At 38.6% G+C, this 21,216-nt stretch overlaps 1 protein-coding gene across 1 annotated transcript in view; it reads left to right on the top strand.

Moving 5' to 3' along the window:
* The window catches only part of RXFP1 (relaxin family peptide receptor 1), a 351,549-nt gene that overhangs the window by 316,233 nt on the left and 14,100 nt on the right, over positions 1-21,216 (top strand). Inside the window, exons 8-14 of the mRNA XM_063458232.1 lie at positions 6,281-6,352; positions 8,466-8,540; positions 9,004-9,075; positions 12,598-12,669; positions 13,099-13,170; positions 16,316-16,387; positions 17,182-17,253. Coding sequence (XP_063314302.1) covers positions 6,281-6,352; positions 8,466-8,540; positions 9,004-9,075; positions 12,598-12,669; positions 13,099-13,170; positions 16,316-16,387; positions 17,182-17,253 — 507 coding nt within the window. The remainder of the gene's footprint in view (positions 1-6,280; positions 6,353-8,465; positions 8,541-9,003; positions 9,076-12,597; positions 12,670-13,098; positions 13,171-16,315; positions 16,388-17,181; positions 17,254-21,216) is intronic.

Genomic DNA, 21,216 nt, shown 5'->3' with positions numbered 1-21,216 from the left:
CTAGTTGCCATGGCAACCTGGCATCTAGGTTTTGTTGAGCATATTTACACCCTGCTCCAAATTATTATGCAAATGTTCTTTTTCTAATTTACCTAAATAATTGATGTAAATAACAGTCAGCATAATTCTAATGTTATCAACTATTAAGAGTACAATTCAAATTTTATTGAACAAACCTCCTAATGATAACATAAAAAAACTTAAAATGCACTGTTCCAAATTATTACACACAGTAAGTTTCAAAACACTTTATAGGTTTATAAGTTGTAAAGAATTAAAAATTGTCATTTGTTGTGTTTGCAGCATATTTACTGAAATCAAAAGCTACTTCAATTAAACTTATAACAACATTTTAACTTTTTAAACATTTTAACAGGTCACGTTATATTTTAACATAGGACCCCTTATTTGATAGCAGCTTCACAAGTCTTGCATCCATTGAACTTGTGAGTTTTTCGACAGTTTCTGCTTGAATTTGTTTGCAAGATGTCAGAATAGCCTCCAAGAGCTGCTGTTTGGATGCAAACTGCCTCCCACCCTCATAGATCTTTTGCTTGAGGATGCTCCAAAGGTTCTCAATAGGATTGAGGTCAGGGGAGGATGGAGGCCACACCATGACTTTCTCTCCTTTTATCCCCAAACGAAACCATTGATGCAGAGGTATTCTTTGCAGCATGAGATGGTGCATTGTCATGCATGAAGATGATTTTATTACGGAAAGCATAGTTCTTCCTTCTGTACCAGGGAAGAAAGTGGTCAGTCAGAAACTCCACATACTTTGCAGAGGTCATCTTTACACCTTCGGGGACCCTAAAGGGGCCAACCAGCTCTCTTCCCATGATTCCGGCCCAAAACATGACTCCACCACCGCCTTGCTGACATCGCAGCCTTGTTGGAACAGGGTGGCCGTCCACCAACCATCCACTATTCCATCCATCTGGACCATCCAGGGTTGCACGGCACTCATCAGTGAACAGGACTGTTTGAAAATTAGTCTTCATGTATTTTTCTGCCCAATGCAGCCGTTTCTGCTTGTGAGCATTGGTTAGTGGTGGCCGGATAGAAGGTTCATGCACAGTTGCAAGACTCTGGAGGACTCTACACCTTGATGTCCGTGGGACTCCAGAGGCACCAGCAGCTTCAAATATCTGTTTGCTGCTATGTAATGGTATTTTAGCAGCTGCTCTCTTGATCCGATGCGTGGATCTGGCAGAAATCTTCCTCAATGTGCCTTTATCTGCATGAACCCGTCTGTGCTCTGAATCAGCCACAAATCTCTTAATAGTGCAATGATCATGCTTAAGTTTTTGTGAAATTTCTAATATTTTCATACCTCATCCAAGGCATTCAACTACTTCACTCTTTTCGGCAGCAGAGAGATCCTTTTTCTTCCCCATATTGCATGAAAATGGTGCTCTGCTTAATAATGTGGAACACCCTCCTTTAGTAGTTTTTCCTTAAATTGGGCTCACTTGGCAATCTAATTATCACAGGTGTCTGAGATTGTTTTCAGTGATCAAAAGAGTCCTGAGACATCCATGAGTTAAACTAAAAAAAAAATGTAATCTTTGTGACACTTAAATAGAATTTGCATAATAATTGGGAACAGGGTTTTCAATATGCTTCTATACAATATGCTTCTAAGAATACTCAATGACATGCAGAGTCGGCCTTAGGGGTGTGCAAGCTGTGCGGCCGCACAGGCGCCATGGAGCAGGGGGCGCCCTGACAGCCAACACAACTCACACATTGCCGGCTACCCTGGTGGAGGATTTCATTATTCTCCACCCGGGTGGAGGATTTAATTATTCTCCACCCGGGATAAAAAAAAAAAATCATAGTGGCGGGGGCGGGGCTTAGCATGCGGCAGGGCTTAGCGTGGCTGTCTGCCTGTGTGTGTGACTGTCTGCATGTAATGGTGTATGTGTGACACTGTATATGTGGCTGTATGTACGTGACTGTCCATCTGTACCTGTGTGTGTTTGTAATTGTCTGCCTGTAAATGTGTGTGTGTGTGTGACTGTCTGCCTGTAACTCTGTGTGTGTGTATGTGTGTGTATGTGTGTGTAATGAATATTTATTTTTAAATCATTATTAATTTAATAAATCCCCTATACAATCACTATACTTCTATACACACACTATACATGGATGACAGGGGGGGAAGGGTGGAGGCGCTGCAAAGATGTTTCGCACAGGGCGCCCAAATGCCTAAGGTCAGCCCTGATGACATGTATTGTTGAAATATGATATTTTATTCATCAATCATGTGTAGCTGATACTTCATTAGGAGTAATGAGCAAGGGGTCAATGTCTGAATTTCTCTTTCGGTCATTATTGTACCAAACAGAAAAAAATTTTCACAGCACTGCTAAAATGCAGACTGATCCACTTTGGCAATATAGACCATAAGATAAAAGTAAACCAATACCTTCACTGTAACATTGTATGCAATTGCCCACATCTAAGGAAGGGCAAATAGTGATACAAATATTTTGGGCCGCCTTAGTGAATAGGCAGAATAGAGTACATGAAGGTTTACTGAGCGCAGCTTTATATTGTTAGTAATTTGAAAGTGTAAGCGCTTAGTAGATCGGCCCCAAAGTAAATTTTATTGGGTTCTAATACAAATATTTTAACAATATTGTGTAGAGTGTATATATCTATACACACAGCTTGATATTGCTGTTTACATGTATCTTACCTCTGCGAGCACAGTCAGGATTATTCACTAAACCATAAATTTAGGAATTCACAAGAAAAATACAAGTAAGCTTTGTCTTAAGTTTGCCTATTTTAACTTTGTAATTCCCAAGTGAAGCATGTGACCAGGCAAGCTGTGTTTTTTGATTGTGTAATGGCTAGAGGCACTTCCTGCAGTTTTACGAAATTTGGCTAAAAAGAAGCTGGACGTCCTCACGCTTTACATGAGGACATCCAGCGTGCCCAAAAACTCCACAGGACAGCGTCGAGTTAATGATTTTTATGGGAAAGATCTAATGTATGCGCAATGCTTGCCACGCATGCGTATTAGGTTCCCCCCGTTGGCTGACATCAGCAAAGCTGGAACCTAACCCAGAGCTGAGGGATATTGGTGTTGGAATCAAGTAAGTGCAGGGCCGGATTAACATAGGGGCTGATGGAGCTGCAGCTCCAGGCCCAGGCCCATGGAATAGGCCCATTTAAAAAATTATAAAAAAATATTTTTTACTTTTTTTTTTTTTTTTTTTTACACACTACTCTTGGGTTTGTCACCTGACTGGTATTTTACCAGCACAGCCGGTATTTGGGGCTGCCTGGCCATGCCGGTATTGCAGTAATCCCGGCAATACAAATGCAGATATTTTTCTCAGTATAAATGGAGATTACTCTGCAATACCAGCACCAGCCAGTAGGGGTCACTGTGTGTGGAGAGAAGCAGGGATAGGAAGTTACAGCATATCCCTCCCTGCCTTTCTCTACTCACTGACCCACGGGGGAGCAGCTAAACAGCACAGGGAGTTCAGACAGCAGCTCCCAGTCTGCAGACAGACAACAGCTCAGGGAAGTGAAGGATGAGGGGGGAAAGGCAGCAAGGAAACATGGGGACACTGAGACACTAGGGGACACTGTGAGACATAGGAGCATTGGAAGACACTAGGGACACAGTGTATCCATGTCTCCCAGTGTCCCCATGTCTCCCAGTCAATGTCCCTAGTGTCTCAGTGTCTCCACAGCTCCCAGTGTCCCCTAGTCCCCCAGTCTGTGTCCCCATGTCTCTCAGTGTCCCTAGAGTCTCATTGTCCCCATGTGTCCCAGTGTCCCCAAATATCTGTCTCCCAGGGTCCACATGTCTCCCAGCCAGTGTCCCTAGTGTCTCAGTGTCCCCTAGTCTCCCAGTGTCTGTGTCCCTAGTTTCTGTGTCCCCATGACTCCCAGTGTCTCCATGTCTCCCAGTGTCCCCATGTCTGTATCCACAAGTGCCCCCATGTCTCCCAGTGTCCCCAAGTGTCTCAGTGTCCCCTGGTGTCTCAGTGGCCCCTGGTGTCTCAGTGTGTGCACATGTCTCACTGTGTCCACATGTCTCTCAGTGTCTCCTAGTATCCTAGTGACAATGGAAACACTGAGACATGGGGACATGGGGAGAAATGAGGACACTGAGACACTGCAAGACTAGGGGACTGGGCGTCCAATTCTTTGGACAGACATGCCCCCTTTTTGGGCATGTTCGCCCCCTTTTGGCAGTTCTGGTCACGTGATTCGCGTCAGTGGCCCACCCTTTTACCCCGCCCATTGAATTCCTGCTTCACTGGACACTGCTGTTAGGGGGTATGGATTTACTTGAAAGATGAAATCATAAATTAGAGAGAGATTAGCATAGAGTATGTGTATTCTTATAGCTGCATCCTTTGAGTTTCCCTCTAACACCATCTCCATCAGATACATGACGCTTGGGAGTATTTTTGGTCGATAGGATTCTGTAATTAGGCCCCATCATAATTGTCAGCACCAGGCCCACTTAAGACTTAATCTGGCCCTGAGTAAGTGAAAACATGTTTTTTTAACCCTTTACAGGGGTAGGGGTGACAGAAAGTCCCTATAGAGTAAGGAATACGGCTTTGTATTCCTAACACAACTGTGTTTCTTTCATTATGTTCTAATGTGCTGCAATAGTTTCATTTCACTCCACCTGCTGTATGTATTTTGTAAATGGGCTCTGTAAATAAGTGTTAAATGCATACTGCATGAGTATGTATGTGTGCATATGTAACTAGGTGCATCAATGTGTACATGTGTGTGGTTATTTGGGAGTATGACTGTATATCTTTAAAGAGTTACTCCAGGTACTGTGACCACTTAATTCAAAGTAGTTATGGTGCCTAGAGTCTGTGTGTGCAGCGTTTCATTTTTAAACGATATCCTTTATCTCCACCCCTACCAGGGTCATTGTGGTGTCATAAGACAGCCTAAAACTAGAGTTATGACAAAAATGATTAAGGGCACAACTGAAACATGCATTCTGCATGAAGAGTGCTGCCTTAGTGACCAATATTCATACAGATTAAGTTACGGCGCACACATAAAAATACACTAATAATCTTATCAGGCTACTTAAAGTTGCCTATCTAAGAAACAAAATATAGGGATTCAGTTCCACCATATGGCCATATTGTGTTAAGCCCACCACTATTTAGGATACTATTGGGGTTCTGTGACATAGTGGTGGGCTTAACGCAATATGGCCATATGGTGGAACTGAATCCCCATTTGTTTTCTTAGTTAGCGATTTTAGTTAGCCTGATAAAGTTATTAGTGTATTTTTATGTGCGCGCCATACCTTAATCTGTATCATAGAACTAGAGTTATGGCCTGGTTGATTTCAACTCTGTACAAATTTTGATGCTCAGAACCTAATTCATTGCCTGAGAGCTGCTAGTTGATGTTTTCAGATAATGAATGAGCGGCAGCATTGGCACCCGGATTCTGCCGTTCTGCAGAAGCCAGATGCCGTAATTTCTGTTACAGTGAAATTGAGCTTCCAACAGTTGTAGAACGGTTTTCCCCATTACAAGGGAATGGAGCCAGGGTACTCCAACCATCATAAACACTAGAGTGGACTGGAATGGTTATCAGGGTCGGAATAACCATGTAAGTGACAATCTATACTGTATATGGGGGCACCAATGAACGTAAGCATCAGAACTTTTATACAAGATAGTGAATCTGTTTTACATAATACACAATGATTAATTTGGTTTTTTTAAATATACAGTGTTTCCGTTTGCCCAGCATTGAGATGTGGAGGCTGGACTGGACAGCAATAAATGTCTTATTGGCATCTATCTGTAATGAGGAGTCTGTAGTTGCACACACAATCAGATGAATTAAAAAACAAAATTGTAGCAGTGTTTTTTTACTTAAACCAAGGAATGTTATTTCAACTATTTTTCAGCTGTACATTCTCTATAGTGGATCAATATATTCTGCACCCTCTATTTATGATTTAGAGTCATTTAAATTTGAAGGTTTGTTAAAAAAAAAAAAAAAAAGACATATTTTTCTTTAACTGGAGAGCAATTTCATCTCTTCTGGTTGAGACCTGAGGCCACTGACCATCAATGTTAGAAATGAGATTATGTCCTGCACATGTTAACATTAGTACATATGAATATTTGCATACAAAATAATTTTTACTTTTATTTTGAATATATGTTATATTTTATTCTATTAGTATTAAAAAGTAGCATAAAATTATTGTTTGTATTTAAATATCCTTTTTATCGCTTTTACATTTTAACAGAATAATAGAAAATAACAAAATTACCAGGATCTCTCCACAAACATTCCAAGGCCTGAATTCACTAATTCTTCTGTAAGTAATGAATATCTTTGACATTTTTTATTTAAATAAAATACATTTTCTCAGTGAAGAGTTAACAAATACTGTGAGGGTCTTGCGTTAATAATTATTTGACTTGTGCACAAATGAGTTTCAACTGCTACAAATGAAATAATAAGCAAATTCCTTTTAATCTGTGCACAAATGATCCATTCAAGTTTTACACGTTGGGTCTTTATTCAATGAATAAGGCTCCATAGGTAAATCCCAGATAGATCCATTTGTTTGGCACTGATTAATAGGTATTTATTAATTCATAGCAGCTGAAACCCATTTATGCACAAGTCTACTGATAATATGTAAATGGTACTTTTGCTTTAAAAATGCAATGTGTTTAAAAATATATTATGCATTGTAGTTCAAATAAAGTGATGCAGCCAGCTGTAAAATAACAGAATTAAATAGAAGTTTTGAAGCAAAAAATTAAAAATATGAGAACTGCTCCTGTACTGTAATCAGTGCTTCTTTATTAACAATAAGTGTTATGTCCCTATTGATAAATATTGTTAATAAGAAGAAGGCATATGTGGTCTAAAAGCCCAGCTTTAGTACAGCTAATGGCAGAGAATTCTGGTGCAATGGAAATTCACGAGAATTCAACTTGTATTTGACTTAAATCATCCTCTCTAATTTAATATATTTAAATAAGATTTTCAGATCATTTAATATTTTTGGATAAACTTTTAGAATTATATTTCTACAGGTCACTATTTTTGTTGATAGATTATTTGAAAAGATTGTCCAAAATATTAAATGGAGGCCTATATTTACATAGGGCACCGAGTTCCCAATGGTCTCCATTGCAGACTCTCTGCGGTTGGGTGCAGTAAAACTAGGCTCTTTTAGAGCACATACAGTATGCCTTCTTATTTGGCATTACTTAGAATTATTTAAATAAATATAGTAACACTATAGGGCCAGGAATACAAAACATTCCTGATCCTGTAGTGTAAAAAAAAAAAAAAAAACTATCTAGCCCCCCTACCTTCCCCCTCCTCTTATATAGTTACATTTTAGTTTTGTTCAATTCTGCAGCTGCTGGCTCTGCTCCTGATCTGCCTGCTTGGCTGACATCATCAGAAGTGATTCTCTAAGCCAATCACAAAGTTTTCCCATAGGATTGGCTGAGGATGTTAAGGAGGCAGATCAATGCATCTCTATGGTGGAGACACTGAATGGCAGTGCTGTACAGTGTTCAGCACTTCCCCAGGAAGCACCTCTAGCAGTCATCTGAGAAGTGGCCAGTGGGGGTGTCCCTATGCTGTAATATAAACACTGCATTTTCTCTGAAAAGACAGTGTTTACTGCAAAAAGCCTGAAGGGAATGAATATACGCACCAGAACAAATACAATAAGCTGTAGTTGTTCTGGTGACTATAGTGTCCCTTTATCTAATGGTATGCTGAAGGCAAAATTAAGTAATCTTCTTTGGACAATAAAAATGTCTAATATTGATGATTTCATTCCATATATGTTATCATTAGCAACAGATGTTCAGTTGATTAGATCTGGACTACTTATCCCAGCATGCACTGCACGGCCTCAGATCATCTATCAATAAGTCAGTCAGGATATAGGATTGCTGTGACAAGTTGTCACAATGCACCTATGGCTGTGACAGCTTCTTGTGAGGGTATTTTTGGACAACCTTAGAAGTGAGACAGTAACAGCATGTACACGCCACGATCAATGAGATTGCGCCATGTGCAACTTGTAAAGGATAGGCAGTTCCCACGATCAACTAAGAGTTGTATTTAATACACTTTTTTTAATTGCTATATTATTTGTGAGTGTGTGAAAAGCAGAGGTACAATTAGTAGGGCATTAGCGGAGATATTTATTAAAGTGTTCTGTAAAAAAGTGTGTCAAAAATGTGCCTTCTGGTTCCATTTATCTCACTTTAAGTGTTTAGCCCACTTGTTACAACAGGACAATTTAATAAATCTCCCCTATTATTAATAAAGAGCATATTAGAACATATTCATTTTTTTCTTTTGGCATAAATACCCCTCCTTAAAGATAATCTATTGCTTTACTGTGTACACTGTTTAAAACATTTTGTTTTTACTTTTCTTTTTCCTGGTAGTGTAATGCTTGACAATTTCCTTGGTCGTTTGCCTGATAAACCTTTATGTCAACACATGCCTAAATTAAACTGGCTGTAAGTATTCATGGTATGAAGTATATCTTTTCCTCATGATGGGAAAATAAAACAAAACGCTAATGTTGGTTTTAATTAAAGTATAGTACATTAAGCTTCCTGAACACAAATCTGGAAAAAGTTGCAGTAATGTTCTGTTCTCTTTGTTAGCAATAGAAGTTTTTCTATTCCGATAACAGCTGGAGGTTGTTAATCTAAAATCTGATTGCATGCTTAGAAAAATGTGGCTGTAAGCATTGCCGAGCATCTTTCATCAGCATTCCAGTAGAATGACTTATTGCGAGAACACGCCTCCTGTGCTAGATATTTTTTTTTAAGATAATGAATACTAATGCATACGGCAAACTGTGGATCAATTGATCTATCATTGTTCTGTGAATTACAGGGAATTATGGGAGTTGTAGCTAATGTTTGATTCCATATACTATATATCTTTCTTCAGTGTTTGACTGTTTTATTTCAGAGATTTTGAAGGCAACAATATCCACAGTTTAAGAAATACGACTTTCAATTCTTGTGCAACCTTAACTGTTCTGTAAGTAATTCCGCTGCAAAATGCAATTATATCTCTGGGTGTAAATAAGATTTAGGGCCGTGGTGTCTGGTGACTGCATGAATATAAATTTATTAAAATGAAACATTTATTTCTCATTATGTAAAATTACTTGGCTTAGAAAAGCATTATACTTTTTCTATGTATATATAGTATTCCATAGTTTATTTTTATAGTAGTATATAGTATATAATATTGTATCAAAAATAGTATTAAAACTACTGTTTCTTTTTAATAAAATTTAAGGGCATGATTTTCCTAGTTTAGTCTGTCCTTGCGCCAGTGGTATTTTGATGAGGCGATGAAGCGGTGCTAGAAGTGGCGTTCCCCATCCTCCTCTCCCTTCCTTCCTCCCTAAATACTTTCTGTCATTGTACATATTAATGCGTCTCTATACATTGGGCGATAATGTGGTCTTTGGGTCATATTCTCTTCAATGACGATACTCTTATACTGTTTAATGGCTGTACTCTGCATTTATTTGGATATGTATTAAAACCGATAACTCCTTAAATAAATAAAGAGTGTAAAATGTAACGGTAGTTCCAGGGTGAAGGTGACACACATTTTAATTCCTTTAAAGAAAATACATTAAAAAATATGCAATAAGTAAAGGGATGAAAATAATAGTTATAGGTTGGTGCCGTTGCCTGAAATTTCCTTACTATGCAGTTGATGCAATGTGCTGTGCCTCAAAGGTTATTTAGGTACTAGTAGCCTTTGAAAACTACTTCCTGGGTTAATGCTGCTACATTCCAGTCACTCAGAAGAGGTTATCACCCATACATCATTGTGAGTTTTTTTGTAGTGTGGCTGTGTGGTACACTCATGCATACTATACACATTGCAATGGAGCTCTGGGATTCGGGTGTACAAACCATACTTTACTCTGTTTTATGTCAGAGAAGGTCATCATAGTAGGAAGAAATGACAGGTGAATGGGCAATCAATCACTGGTTTTATTCATGAATATGGTCCAAACAAACTAGTATACTGGCTTTCAATGCATCAAATATATCTTAATATTCCTCTAACTTAAATACAGTATATTGACAGGAAGGATCCATGCACTTTAACCAATTAAGGGCACGACATGTGTGACATGTCATGATTCCCTTTTATTCCAGAAGTTTGGTCCTTAAGGGGTTAAATAAGCCTATGAAGTGGATGGGGATGGGAAAGGCTAGTGGAAGGTTATAGAGAAAGGCTAGAAGGATGGGGTAGGCTGTATGACCCATTTTTGTGCAGTCACACATTACCTCCACTTCTTTCAATCAATGAATTATCATTGTACATATTCAATGACTTGTTTAAGCACTATAAAACATGTAAAATGACTTATTTGACATTAGATGTGCTGCTATATCAATGTCTTATCAAGTTTGGCTCTAAAGCTGGATTGGTGAATGCAGAGCAGACCCACAATCAGGGTGTGATCTATTAGCCTAACATTTGTAGGAAAGCTAAAGACTACTTTAGAATAGGTTTTGTGTTGGCTACTTTAAGGTGGGTAGCCCTCTTTTCACATGATATAATATGGCGTTTAGTAATTTTAATTTCTAGTACTCACTAACATGTAAACTCCAATTGTATCATTCTCTTACCATTTTCAAATGATAACTCAAAACACATCTCTTCAAAATAGTTAATGATCACCTCAATGCCTCATAACTATCAAAACTGCACTGTCTAGTACCAACTATCTGACAAAAACATTTCCAAGCTTGCTCCCCCTTCTGTGTAACTTATGTTTTAGATGGCCAATGCTCCAATGCCCTAGATCCCTAGGCTCTAAGTAGGACACCAAAAGCTTGCTATATTGATATTATCTCTTTAAGGCTAAATTAGAGTTGAAAGAAACATTTACCGGTAGAAAAGAAATAAAGTAATCTAAGTATATCTTCAATGGAACTCCTTAAAGCATAGTATGCATAATTTATACAACCAATTTGGATATTTCTATTTAAATATCCAATTTGCATATTTCCATAACACATGAGGAATAGTCAAGTAATCCCGTACAATGTAACGGATCTGCATATATCAGCACACTTCTTATGCTTAGTGTTGAACTGATATGCACCTGCATAAATGTAAATTGAACGTTCTTTACCTTATCACGTTTCATAGATTGGCTCCTCATATACATTTAATGTAATTTGATTAACCTATTTCTTGTCAGCTGTATCAATCAACTGTCAATTAAAAATGACATGGGAGGCAGTAGGATAGAAGTGACACAGTCTGTAACAATACACTGCATACAAATATGGTACATTTCCATCATATCAAGTATCCACTAACAATCACTTCACAGATACACATTGCTACATAATTTTACAAATGTAATAAAAATATCACAACTGATAATAATACTATCACTTACAGCTACTATGAATGCTTCCCAGCAAAAATTTTACTTGGGGACTGTCACGATTCGGGGAACCCAACACGCTAACACACACACAGACACACACACAGAAAGTGTGCAGTACTGGTCCTTAGAGTGGCCGGGTTGAGCACACACAGAATAGTCAGGAGACAAGCCGAGTAAGGGGAACCAGAAAACAGAATAACGAGAAACAAGCCGAGGTCAAAGGGTAGGAGAAAGTCACAAAGTCAGTATAACAAGCCAGAGAGTACGTAACCAGAAAGCACACGTTCAGAATGAATACTATAAAGCAAAGACCACAACAGGGCAGGGAGGAACAGGAAAGGTAAGTATTTAAACCAGAAGGTTAATTCTGATTGGATAATTTCCAATCAGAATTAACAATCACACGTGGGAGATATCTAAACCTCCCACTGTGATTGAGGCACTGTGCCTTTAACGCCGGGTCAGGTGACTGACCCCGGCGTGTAACAAATTGGGCGGTCTCCCAGCGTGCAGCGTCATACATGCTGCCGCTGGGGGACTTGGAGGAAGACGCGGGCGGCATCCGTGGCTGGGAGGATGCCGCCCGCCGAACACATGACAGGAAGGGGACCGCGGACGGCTAGAGGGTGAGTGCCGCGAGCGGACTGCAGCCTCCCCTCGCAGCCGCCCGCGGGATCCTGACAGGGACATTTGAAGCATCTGATATCACAAAATGCATAAATACCAAAATGCATACAAAACACAAATTAAAGGAACAACATGCACACACACCAAAAAAAAATCAGTTTTATATTTTTCAAGGTTACTTAAATTCACCGACCTTAGCGAACAAATATGGAGAATCAGTTCCCCATATGATCTTATTGCGTTAAGCCCATAGTGCTGTAAAAGCATTAATTTAGCACTGTTTACATTTATAATAAACTAACCAGCAGCTAGTTCCAGTGGTGCAACGATCCCTCTTACTAAAAAGATAACATTGTATCAGGCCATGCTAATTAAGCATTATAATGTACTATGAGCATAACGTGAAAAATGCATTGGATCATGGAGATGTCATTGTCTTTTGAAGAGCTTATTACTGCAATGTTCCAGTCCTTATGTAACCCTTATTTTTGTTTCTACAGAGTGCTAAGGAAAAATAGAATCAGAACAATCAGCGACAACACATTTTCATCACTCACTATGCTTGATGAGCTGTAAGTCTTACTTGGAGCAGCACTACAAATAGTAAATGTTAATGCAATCAGATGTTATAATATAATAACGGCAGATTAAGCTACATTACATGTTATATAGAACATTCAAGGAATGGTTTTTATTATTTGTAGAAAGAAAAACCGTCAAATTATGATAACAATATTCACAGATGCTTTATCCTTAGATGCTCATTATTATAAATCGTTAGCGTTAAATGCAGGGAAATCCTGCTGTCTGCTTCTATAGAATTGATTTACTATACAATCTGTGACAATGTCCAGGAGAATCCATGAGAGTTTTTCCATGTCAACTATTTTGGCTTACATTTTGCTAATTTCTTTTTGTTTGAAATTAACTGTAATTCATTGTTTTTGAATTAACCATCTTATAGAGTAATCATATTAACCATTGTATGTTTTTCTTTACAGTGACTTGGCTAATAACAGAATTGAAACCTTTCCTCCTTTGTTACTGAAAGATATTAAAGATTTATCACAACTGTAAGATTATTTATTTATTTTGTATGCTGATTACTTTATTCAACTGAAAAACGTGCACCATTTGCAGGAAAGTAATTACTAACCATGTTTATGTATTTGTAAATGAAACGCACTATAAAGTATGTTGACCCCAAAATAACATAATTTTAAAATGTCCTGATATTAGAAAAGATAAACGCCAAAGCTAAATAAGCAGATAAAGAACTTGGAATTCGGTAATAGGAAAATACATTTATATTGTGAAAGTGTACAATCAGTATAAAGCTGAAGCAGAAAGCAGCAAATATCCACATTTTGAAATATAAAGGACACAACAATGTAGGACAGTGGTATCAGATATTAAGATGATAAATGGGTAAATTGTGATTACAATAGCAAATATTCAATGCTTATTAGATGTATATTAACTTATATATAGCCTATTGTCATATTCTGCAAGTTTCTAAACCATGTCAGTTTGGGTCTGTAATAGGTGTCTTGTCAGTTGGGTCTGCTGAGGAGAGAGACGCTTATTGGGCCTGAAGGTCTAGAGCAGTGGTTTCAAAATCAGTCCTCAAGACACGCCTACCAGTCCAGGATTTAGGGATTATCCAGTCTACCTCAGTCCCCACTGATTGATGGTGGACAAGGTTTAATAATATTATTTACCACTATCAAACCCCTACATTTTGCTTATTGTCCTCTCCCCAGCCTAACCCTCATGGTGGCTAGAAGTTAGTCACCCCCCAATATATAATCCTGCTTAGCCACCATCAGCCTAATAAAATTGAGAGGGGGAGCAATAAATCTAATAACCTGTGGGGGTATATAAAAAAAAAAACATCTTGCTTAATTTAATAGGATGCCCCCCTTTTGCTTTTCTTTTTTCTTAAATACCCTGCTTACCACAGGTGGGGGTGGACATAATCTGTCTACCCCTATTATATAATTTAAAACCCCTACCTTCCCCCTTATTATTTTACAGACCCCTTCCCATGTGCCTTTCTAATGACTGGGCAGCAATGGCTACACAGTCATTAGTGTTTGGTTACAGCAAGCAACCACAGGCTGCTCACTGTGTGATATCTGCATGATAACTGGGGGCATAAGGGAGGTGTAAAACCTCCCTTACAGGAATTTGGAGTCCTGTTGACTTCATAAGCTTATCTTTTTCTTTTTTTACACTTTGTAACTTGGCAGCTGGCTCGCAACCACTGGCCAGCAGCTACATGGTCCTCACACCACCAAAGATTTTTTTAACCATTTGTTAGCATTCTCTCCATCTGAAATCTGGACCATATTTAGGCTCATGCAAAGTCTGGTCTGCAAAGTCTGGACATTGTTAAATAGTGTGAACAATGTCCGGATATTGCAATTCGAATATCCACATTCAGCACCAGATGGTTTTGTCCCATTTTGTATGTTGAAATTCAGAGTTTAGTGAAGTACCCTCTACAGGGAGTGCAGAATTATTAGGCAAATGAGTATTTTGACCACATCATCCTCTTTATGCATGTTGTCTTACTCCAAGCTGTATAGGCTCGAAAGCCTACTACCAGTTAAGCATATTAGGTGATGTGCATCTCTGTAATGAGAAGGGGTGTGGTCTAATGACATCAACACCCTATATCAGGTGTGCATAATTATTAGGCAACCTCCTTTCCTTTGGCAAAATGGGTCAAAAGAAGGACTTGACAGGCTCAGAAAAGTCAAAAATAGTGAGATATCTTGCAGAGGGATGCAGCACTCTTAAAATTGCAAAGCTTCTGAAGCGTGATCATCGAACAATCAAGCGTTTCATTCAAAATAGTCAACAGGGTCGCAAGAAGCGTGTGGAAAAACCAAGGCGCAAAATAACTGCCCATGAACTGAGAAAAGTCAAGCGTGCAGCTGCCAAGGTGCCACTTGCCACCAGTTTGGCCATATTTCAGAGCTGCAACATCACTGGAGTGCCCAAAAGCACAAGGTGTGCAATACTCAGAGACATGGCCAAGGTAAGAAAGGCTGAAAGACGACCACCACTGAACAAGACACACAAGCTGAAACGTCAAGACTGGGCCAAGAAATATCTCAAGACTGATTTTTCTAAGGTTTTATGGACTGATGAAATGAGAGTGAGTCTTGATGGGCCAGATGGATGGGCCCGTGGCTGGATTGGTAAAGGGCAGAGAGCTCCAGTCCGACTCAGACGCCAGCAAGGTGGAGGTGGAGTACTGGTTTGGGCTGGTATCATCAAAGATGAGCTTGTGGGGCCTTTTCGGGTTGAGGATGGAGTCAAGCTCAACTCCCAGTCCTACTGCCAGTTTCTGGAAGACACCTTCTTCAAGCAGTGGTACAGGAAGAAGTCTGCATCCTTCAAGAAAAACATGATTTTCATGCAGGACAATGCTCCATCACACGCGTCCAAGTACTCCACAGCGTGGCTGGCAAGAAAGGGTATAAAAGAAGAAAATCTAATGACATGGCCTCCTTGTTCACCTGATCTGAACCCCATTGAGAACCTGTGGTCCATCATCAAATGTGAGATTTACAAGGAGGGAAAACAGTACACCTCTCTGAACAGTGTCTGGGAGGCTGTGGCTGCTTCTGCACGCAATGTTGATGGTGAACAGATCAAAACACTGACAGAATCCATGGATGGATGGCTTTTGAGTGTCCTTGCAAAGAAAGGTGGCTATATTGGTCACTGATTTGTTTTTGTTTTGTTTTTGAATGTCAGAAATGTATATTTGTGAATGTTGAGATGTTATATTGGTTTCACTGGTAAAAATAAATAATTGAAATGGGTATATATTTGTTTTTTGTTAAGTTGCCTAATAATTATGCACAGTAATAGTCACCTGCACACACAGATATCCCCCTAAAATAGCTAAAACTAAAAACAAACTAAAAACTACTTCCAAAAATATTCAGCTTTGATATTAATGAGTTTTTTGGGTTCATTGAGAACATGGTTGTTGTTCAATAATAAAATTAATCCTCAAAAATACAACTTGCCTAATAATTCTGCACTCCCTGTATGTCTTCTTTAAATATTGCACAGTAAGTTGAGAATGTTTACAAAAACATTTACTTAGCTTATAAAACAGACGTTCTTCATAAAGCCATTATTATGAATTTATACCAATGTACTGCAATTGAGTTTTTTCTTCTTTCATATTCACAGGAACATTTCGCATAACCCCATCCAGAAGATACAAGCAGATCAGTTTGACTATGTTCTTAAACTCAAATCTTTGTAAGTATTCAAAGTGAAAAGTCTGACATCCCTACTGATTTTTTTTTTAAATAAACCATGAACTGTATGACAATAGGAAAATAAATCTAAAGAGCAGTATTAAAAACATGTGTGGTGAGTTGAATCAAAATATATCCACTGAGGCAAATCAAGAAGATTACACTACCACTGAAAGGCACAAATAGCCAAAGCCACAGTGAATGCAGTCCAGAAATAGACCTCTGTTATAAGGAATTGTGCCCTCAATCCCAGGCCCTACTTACTGATCTCATAGAAATATTGCCAAATGTGAAACGCACAATATTCGGGGCCGGTGCGAGGATTTTTGCCTTTACATGTGAATATTTGTCCCTCAGAGGATAGCAACAGCTAGTAGTACCTTGTTACTGCTGGTGAAATGTGACGGGCTGTAAGCAACCACTACTTCTTTAAAGTAGGCATGTGACAACATTGTAAATATGCCCTTAACAATTTTGTGGCCCCCTGTGAGGGTGCCCTAAGGGAGCTCCTGTGCTTCCTTATGGTAGTGTCCGGCCTGACAATATTGTATATATGGTCACAATGACCTAGAAAGTGCCACTAATATGTAATCTTTCCATTTATTGAAGCCTCTTCATATGTAATCTAGGTCCAACTACTTTCAGCACTGTTTTATTATACTGCCTCCTCCACTTTAAATCCTTGCATATAACAACTCTCTTTTCATCCCCATTTCCTTATACAGTATATATTGTCCAATATACTACACATTTTGACAGTTTTCACTTTTCTTTGTTTCATTTTCTTTATTGCAGAAGCCTGGAGGGAATTGAGATTCCAAATATTCAAAGAAGAATGTTTATGCCACTAAGAAATCTAACACATATGTAAGATATATTTTATAAATACTTGCTTTAGTAGCGTGTGTTCTAAGTGATCTTTTGTTATATTGAGCTCTACCATATTCTTATTATTCACTCCTTTAGCAATATAATTTGCTCCCTAAACCAGTTTATTTTTCTAAATTCTTGTTCACACCCCCTACTCACTCAGGTCACCAACCTCTCCACCTTCGTTATCACAATATTTGCTTTAGGTAGAAGAGTTGGAAGAGAGGAAAGAGAATATATATGATCTAGGTTTGTAAATAAAACCCTGGCCTTCCTCTCTCCCCTCTCCAGCTGGACACTTGGGTTTTCCTTCACACCCTCCCCTACGCAAGACCTTGTTCCTCTCAGTTCCCATTATGCGAGAATTGTAAGCAGTCCAAGGATATCATTGTTCCATGTGTTTCGCTTCCGTATTCAAGATATTGGCCTTCATAGCTCCTGCAGCCTCAATTTCCTCATGAACCATAGCTCCTTATTTGGTACATTGGGACTCTTCTAGAGGGCAGAGACAATGGACTTAGCTACATTTAGCATAATTTATTTCTTATATTTTTAAATGAGTAAAGGGGAGATATATAGCAACACATTTTCAAACGCGAACGGGGCTTGGCTCTCAAAAACGTCGGTCAGAACCCTCTTGTCCATTTGCCAGTATGGTCTTATCTTGGGAGACTCCCAGCAAATATGCCTGATGTTTGACACCTCTCTCCCACATCTCCAGTATCTGTCTGGTACTGTGGGAACTGGGAAGATCCTATGTACCCACTCTGGAGTATGATACCAGACTAACATTAGGTTGTAGTTAATTTTCTAAAACAGAGAGCTAACAGAGATTTTATGCTGAAAAGGCAGTGCTTTCTCCCACTGAGAATCAGAGAAAGTGTTCCATAAAAGTCTTTCCCTCTCCTATTTAAATAGGGGTCCTCCTCGTTATCTCCGCTTCTGCAGTTGTTGGTATATTTCGAACACTGATCCCCTCATTTCGGCACTCTCCACGCACAGATCCTCGAACCACGGCTGTTCCCTATGTGTTCAGTGTTTGATAGAAGTGCTTTAATGGCAAAAAACGGAACCTCTTCATGAGGGGGCATATAACAGAAGTTAAGGAATTTACAGATATTACCTTTTCCATTAAAGATCAACTAACCTGTTATTCCAAAGGGGTTATATATCTTTTGAAGTGCCCATGTAACTTGATATACATAGGACGGACCATTAGATGCGTTAATGTGAGAGTTTCAGAACACATTAGGAACATTAAAAAGGGACTAGAAACTCACAGCGTCTCTAATCACTTCAAGATATACCATAACCAAAACCCAGAAAATCTATTTTTTTTGTCCCCTTAAATTAGTGAAAAAAGATTGGAGAGGTGGAGATTATATTAACAAACTAGGGAAGGAGGAAATGAAGTTTATCTTTAATTTTAATACTTTAATACCACATGGTCTTAATTCAGATTTTGAATTGTGTCACTTTTTTTAAATAGTATAAACTTTAGATTTTATTTTTATTTATATTTTTATATATAAGATTATTAAGTTTAGAACAAATGTTATTTTATATACCAATATTTAATAGTTACTTGGGTATATTTTACTAATATTAATTCGATCATTTTATATATGTTTTTTAATACTGCTATTTTCCTTTGGAGACCAGACACTGTAATATGTACCACTATGACTACACTATATACCATCTGGGTAGATATTATGTATTGGAACGCACATTTGATACGTCGTGCGTTCCAGAGACGCAAGGGTCGCAACAATTAAGATGTCACTCTGTGCGACCCGGAAGTGGAGCGCACGACGTACAGGTTGGAACGCACGTTGCGTTCCACGTGCGCACAACGCCGGAACCCGGAAGTAACGAGCTGACAGACAGAATCCGGAAATGAACGCCAGCAACAAGGTACATAAAGTGAAGAGGACCCGTTAGAACATCACACCGACTGAGGAAGCCCCCATAGGGGCGAAACGCGTATCGGCACTGGTACAGAAGCTACCAAAGGTACCATTTGGACTTTTTTTATGACATACTGGACTGAATTTTATTGGGACTTTATTATTGGGTCTGATCTGGCTTTAGACAGTACCCATATAGAGATATCCTACATACATCGTTTTATGTATCAGTAGCACATAGATATATTCTTTTGAAAAGACGTCTTTTTTCATCCATTACTTGCATCTAATCCATCAGGAAGCAGGATTGAGGACGTCCTGGAATAGTCCTCCTGCGCTATTCATGAGAGCCTTAGGATTATATTTGGCTCCATGTTTGTGAGTATTTACTCTTGATTCTTTATTATTTTATTTTCTCTTACACTATTACTCTATGTGATATATTCCCTTACAGATCCGCCCAAAGTGTTCCACCGATTGTATGTATGAGCATGCATAGTGCCCGTAGAGCGCACAATAGTGAGCATAGTCCCATCCATCCGGGTTCAACACTCTCCAAAAAAACATACTACCTATGGATGGTTTGGAACTGTCATACCTGCTGCACTTTCTGGACATCTCCTAAAGGTCGTGGGTGCTCTTCTCCAATCTGGTGATCCCCATGCTGGACACAATGACATTGGATGCAGTTCTGACATTGGCAAAAATGCAGAACGCTCCGCCTCTTCCTCCCTTAATCCTAGTCGCAGCCTGCCTCTTGTGTGGACACCCTGCCCACTTTGCCCACACACCGTGTTGCATTCGTTTTGGTCACACAAAGTCACACAAACCAATCAGAGGCCATAAGGGACTATATTAAGCCCTTGTGACCTCTCTGCATTGCCCTGTCATGGTATTTGCTATACAGAGAATGCATTCCTATTTTCTTTTTTTTCTTTTTTTTTTTTTTACATCAGAAAGGCTTCTGTCCCATGAGTTTATACCGCTTAGCAATAGTCTAGATGCCAATTCATCATATGTTGTTATATATAACAAAGTTCTATATAAAGATTCATTGAAATTTATTTTATTTGTGTTATTTTTATTGAACGTAAGACCGGCCATGGGGCATCAATATCTGGACAATTACCCCATCATAATCTATATTAGCCAATAGATTGATACCTAGCTCCCTTAGTCGTATCTTATCGAACTAAACGTGTAAAACATACATTAAAAAAAAAAAGTACTCATTCACACAGTGCACCAAAGTCATTAGGAAACATATAATGGAAGTTTGTGACTTTAAGGACCAGTATTCTTTTAGTGTACTCTACGTTATTGGTTAGTGGATATCTCAGTTGCCCAGGGTTCCCATATCTTGATGTATTTGTTTGTCATATTAAGATTTCTATATACCTGTTTCTCCACTAAACGTTGATATCCTATTTGAGATTCCACCTCTCTCCATGAAGGAATATTTACAGTTTTCCAATATCTGGCGATGCAGATTTTAACCGCCATTAGAATATGAATTATTAAATATTTTATAATTTTAGTTTTAGTAGGGATATTCATATGTAACAAGAATAGTTGTGGAGAGAGGTCCATTGTTTTTTTAAGAATGGTATTGATTATTGTAGATGTCGCTTGCTTTAAAGGATCGAGGGCATAGCAATCCCACCATATATGTCTAAACGTTCCGTTACATCTTAAGCATCTCCAACAGAGAGGATCTGTGGGAGGGTGGAATCTTGCACTCTCGCTGGAACCATATACCACCTATGAACCAATTTAATCTGTAATTCATACAAACTTATACTATGTATCGCTTTCCTAAGCAAATCGAATGATTCCTTCCATTGATCCAATGGAAACTCATTTCCAATATCGTTTTCCCATTTCAACATAGATTTCATTTTTCTCTTATTGTATCTACGATATAGGACCTTATTTATTTTTGAGACCATATTATTCTTATGTTCTATGTTAAGAATATTATCTATAACTGAGATATTGTGTATTGGATTGGATTGTATAAAATGTTTAATTCTAATATATGTAAATTGTT

This window comes from Pelobates fuscus, chromosome 6 (assembly GCF_036172605.1).
Source record: "Pelobates fuscus isolate aPelFus1 chromosome 6, aPelFus1.pri, whole genome shotgun sequence".
Classification (NCBI taxonomy): domain Eukaryota; kingdom Metazoa; phylum Chordata; class Amphibia; order Anura; family Pelobatidae; genus Pelobates; species Pelobates fuscus.
This window is presented reverse-complemented; position numbering and strand designations above follow the sequence as displayed.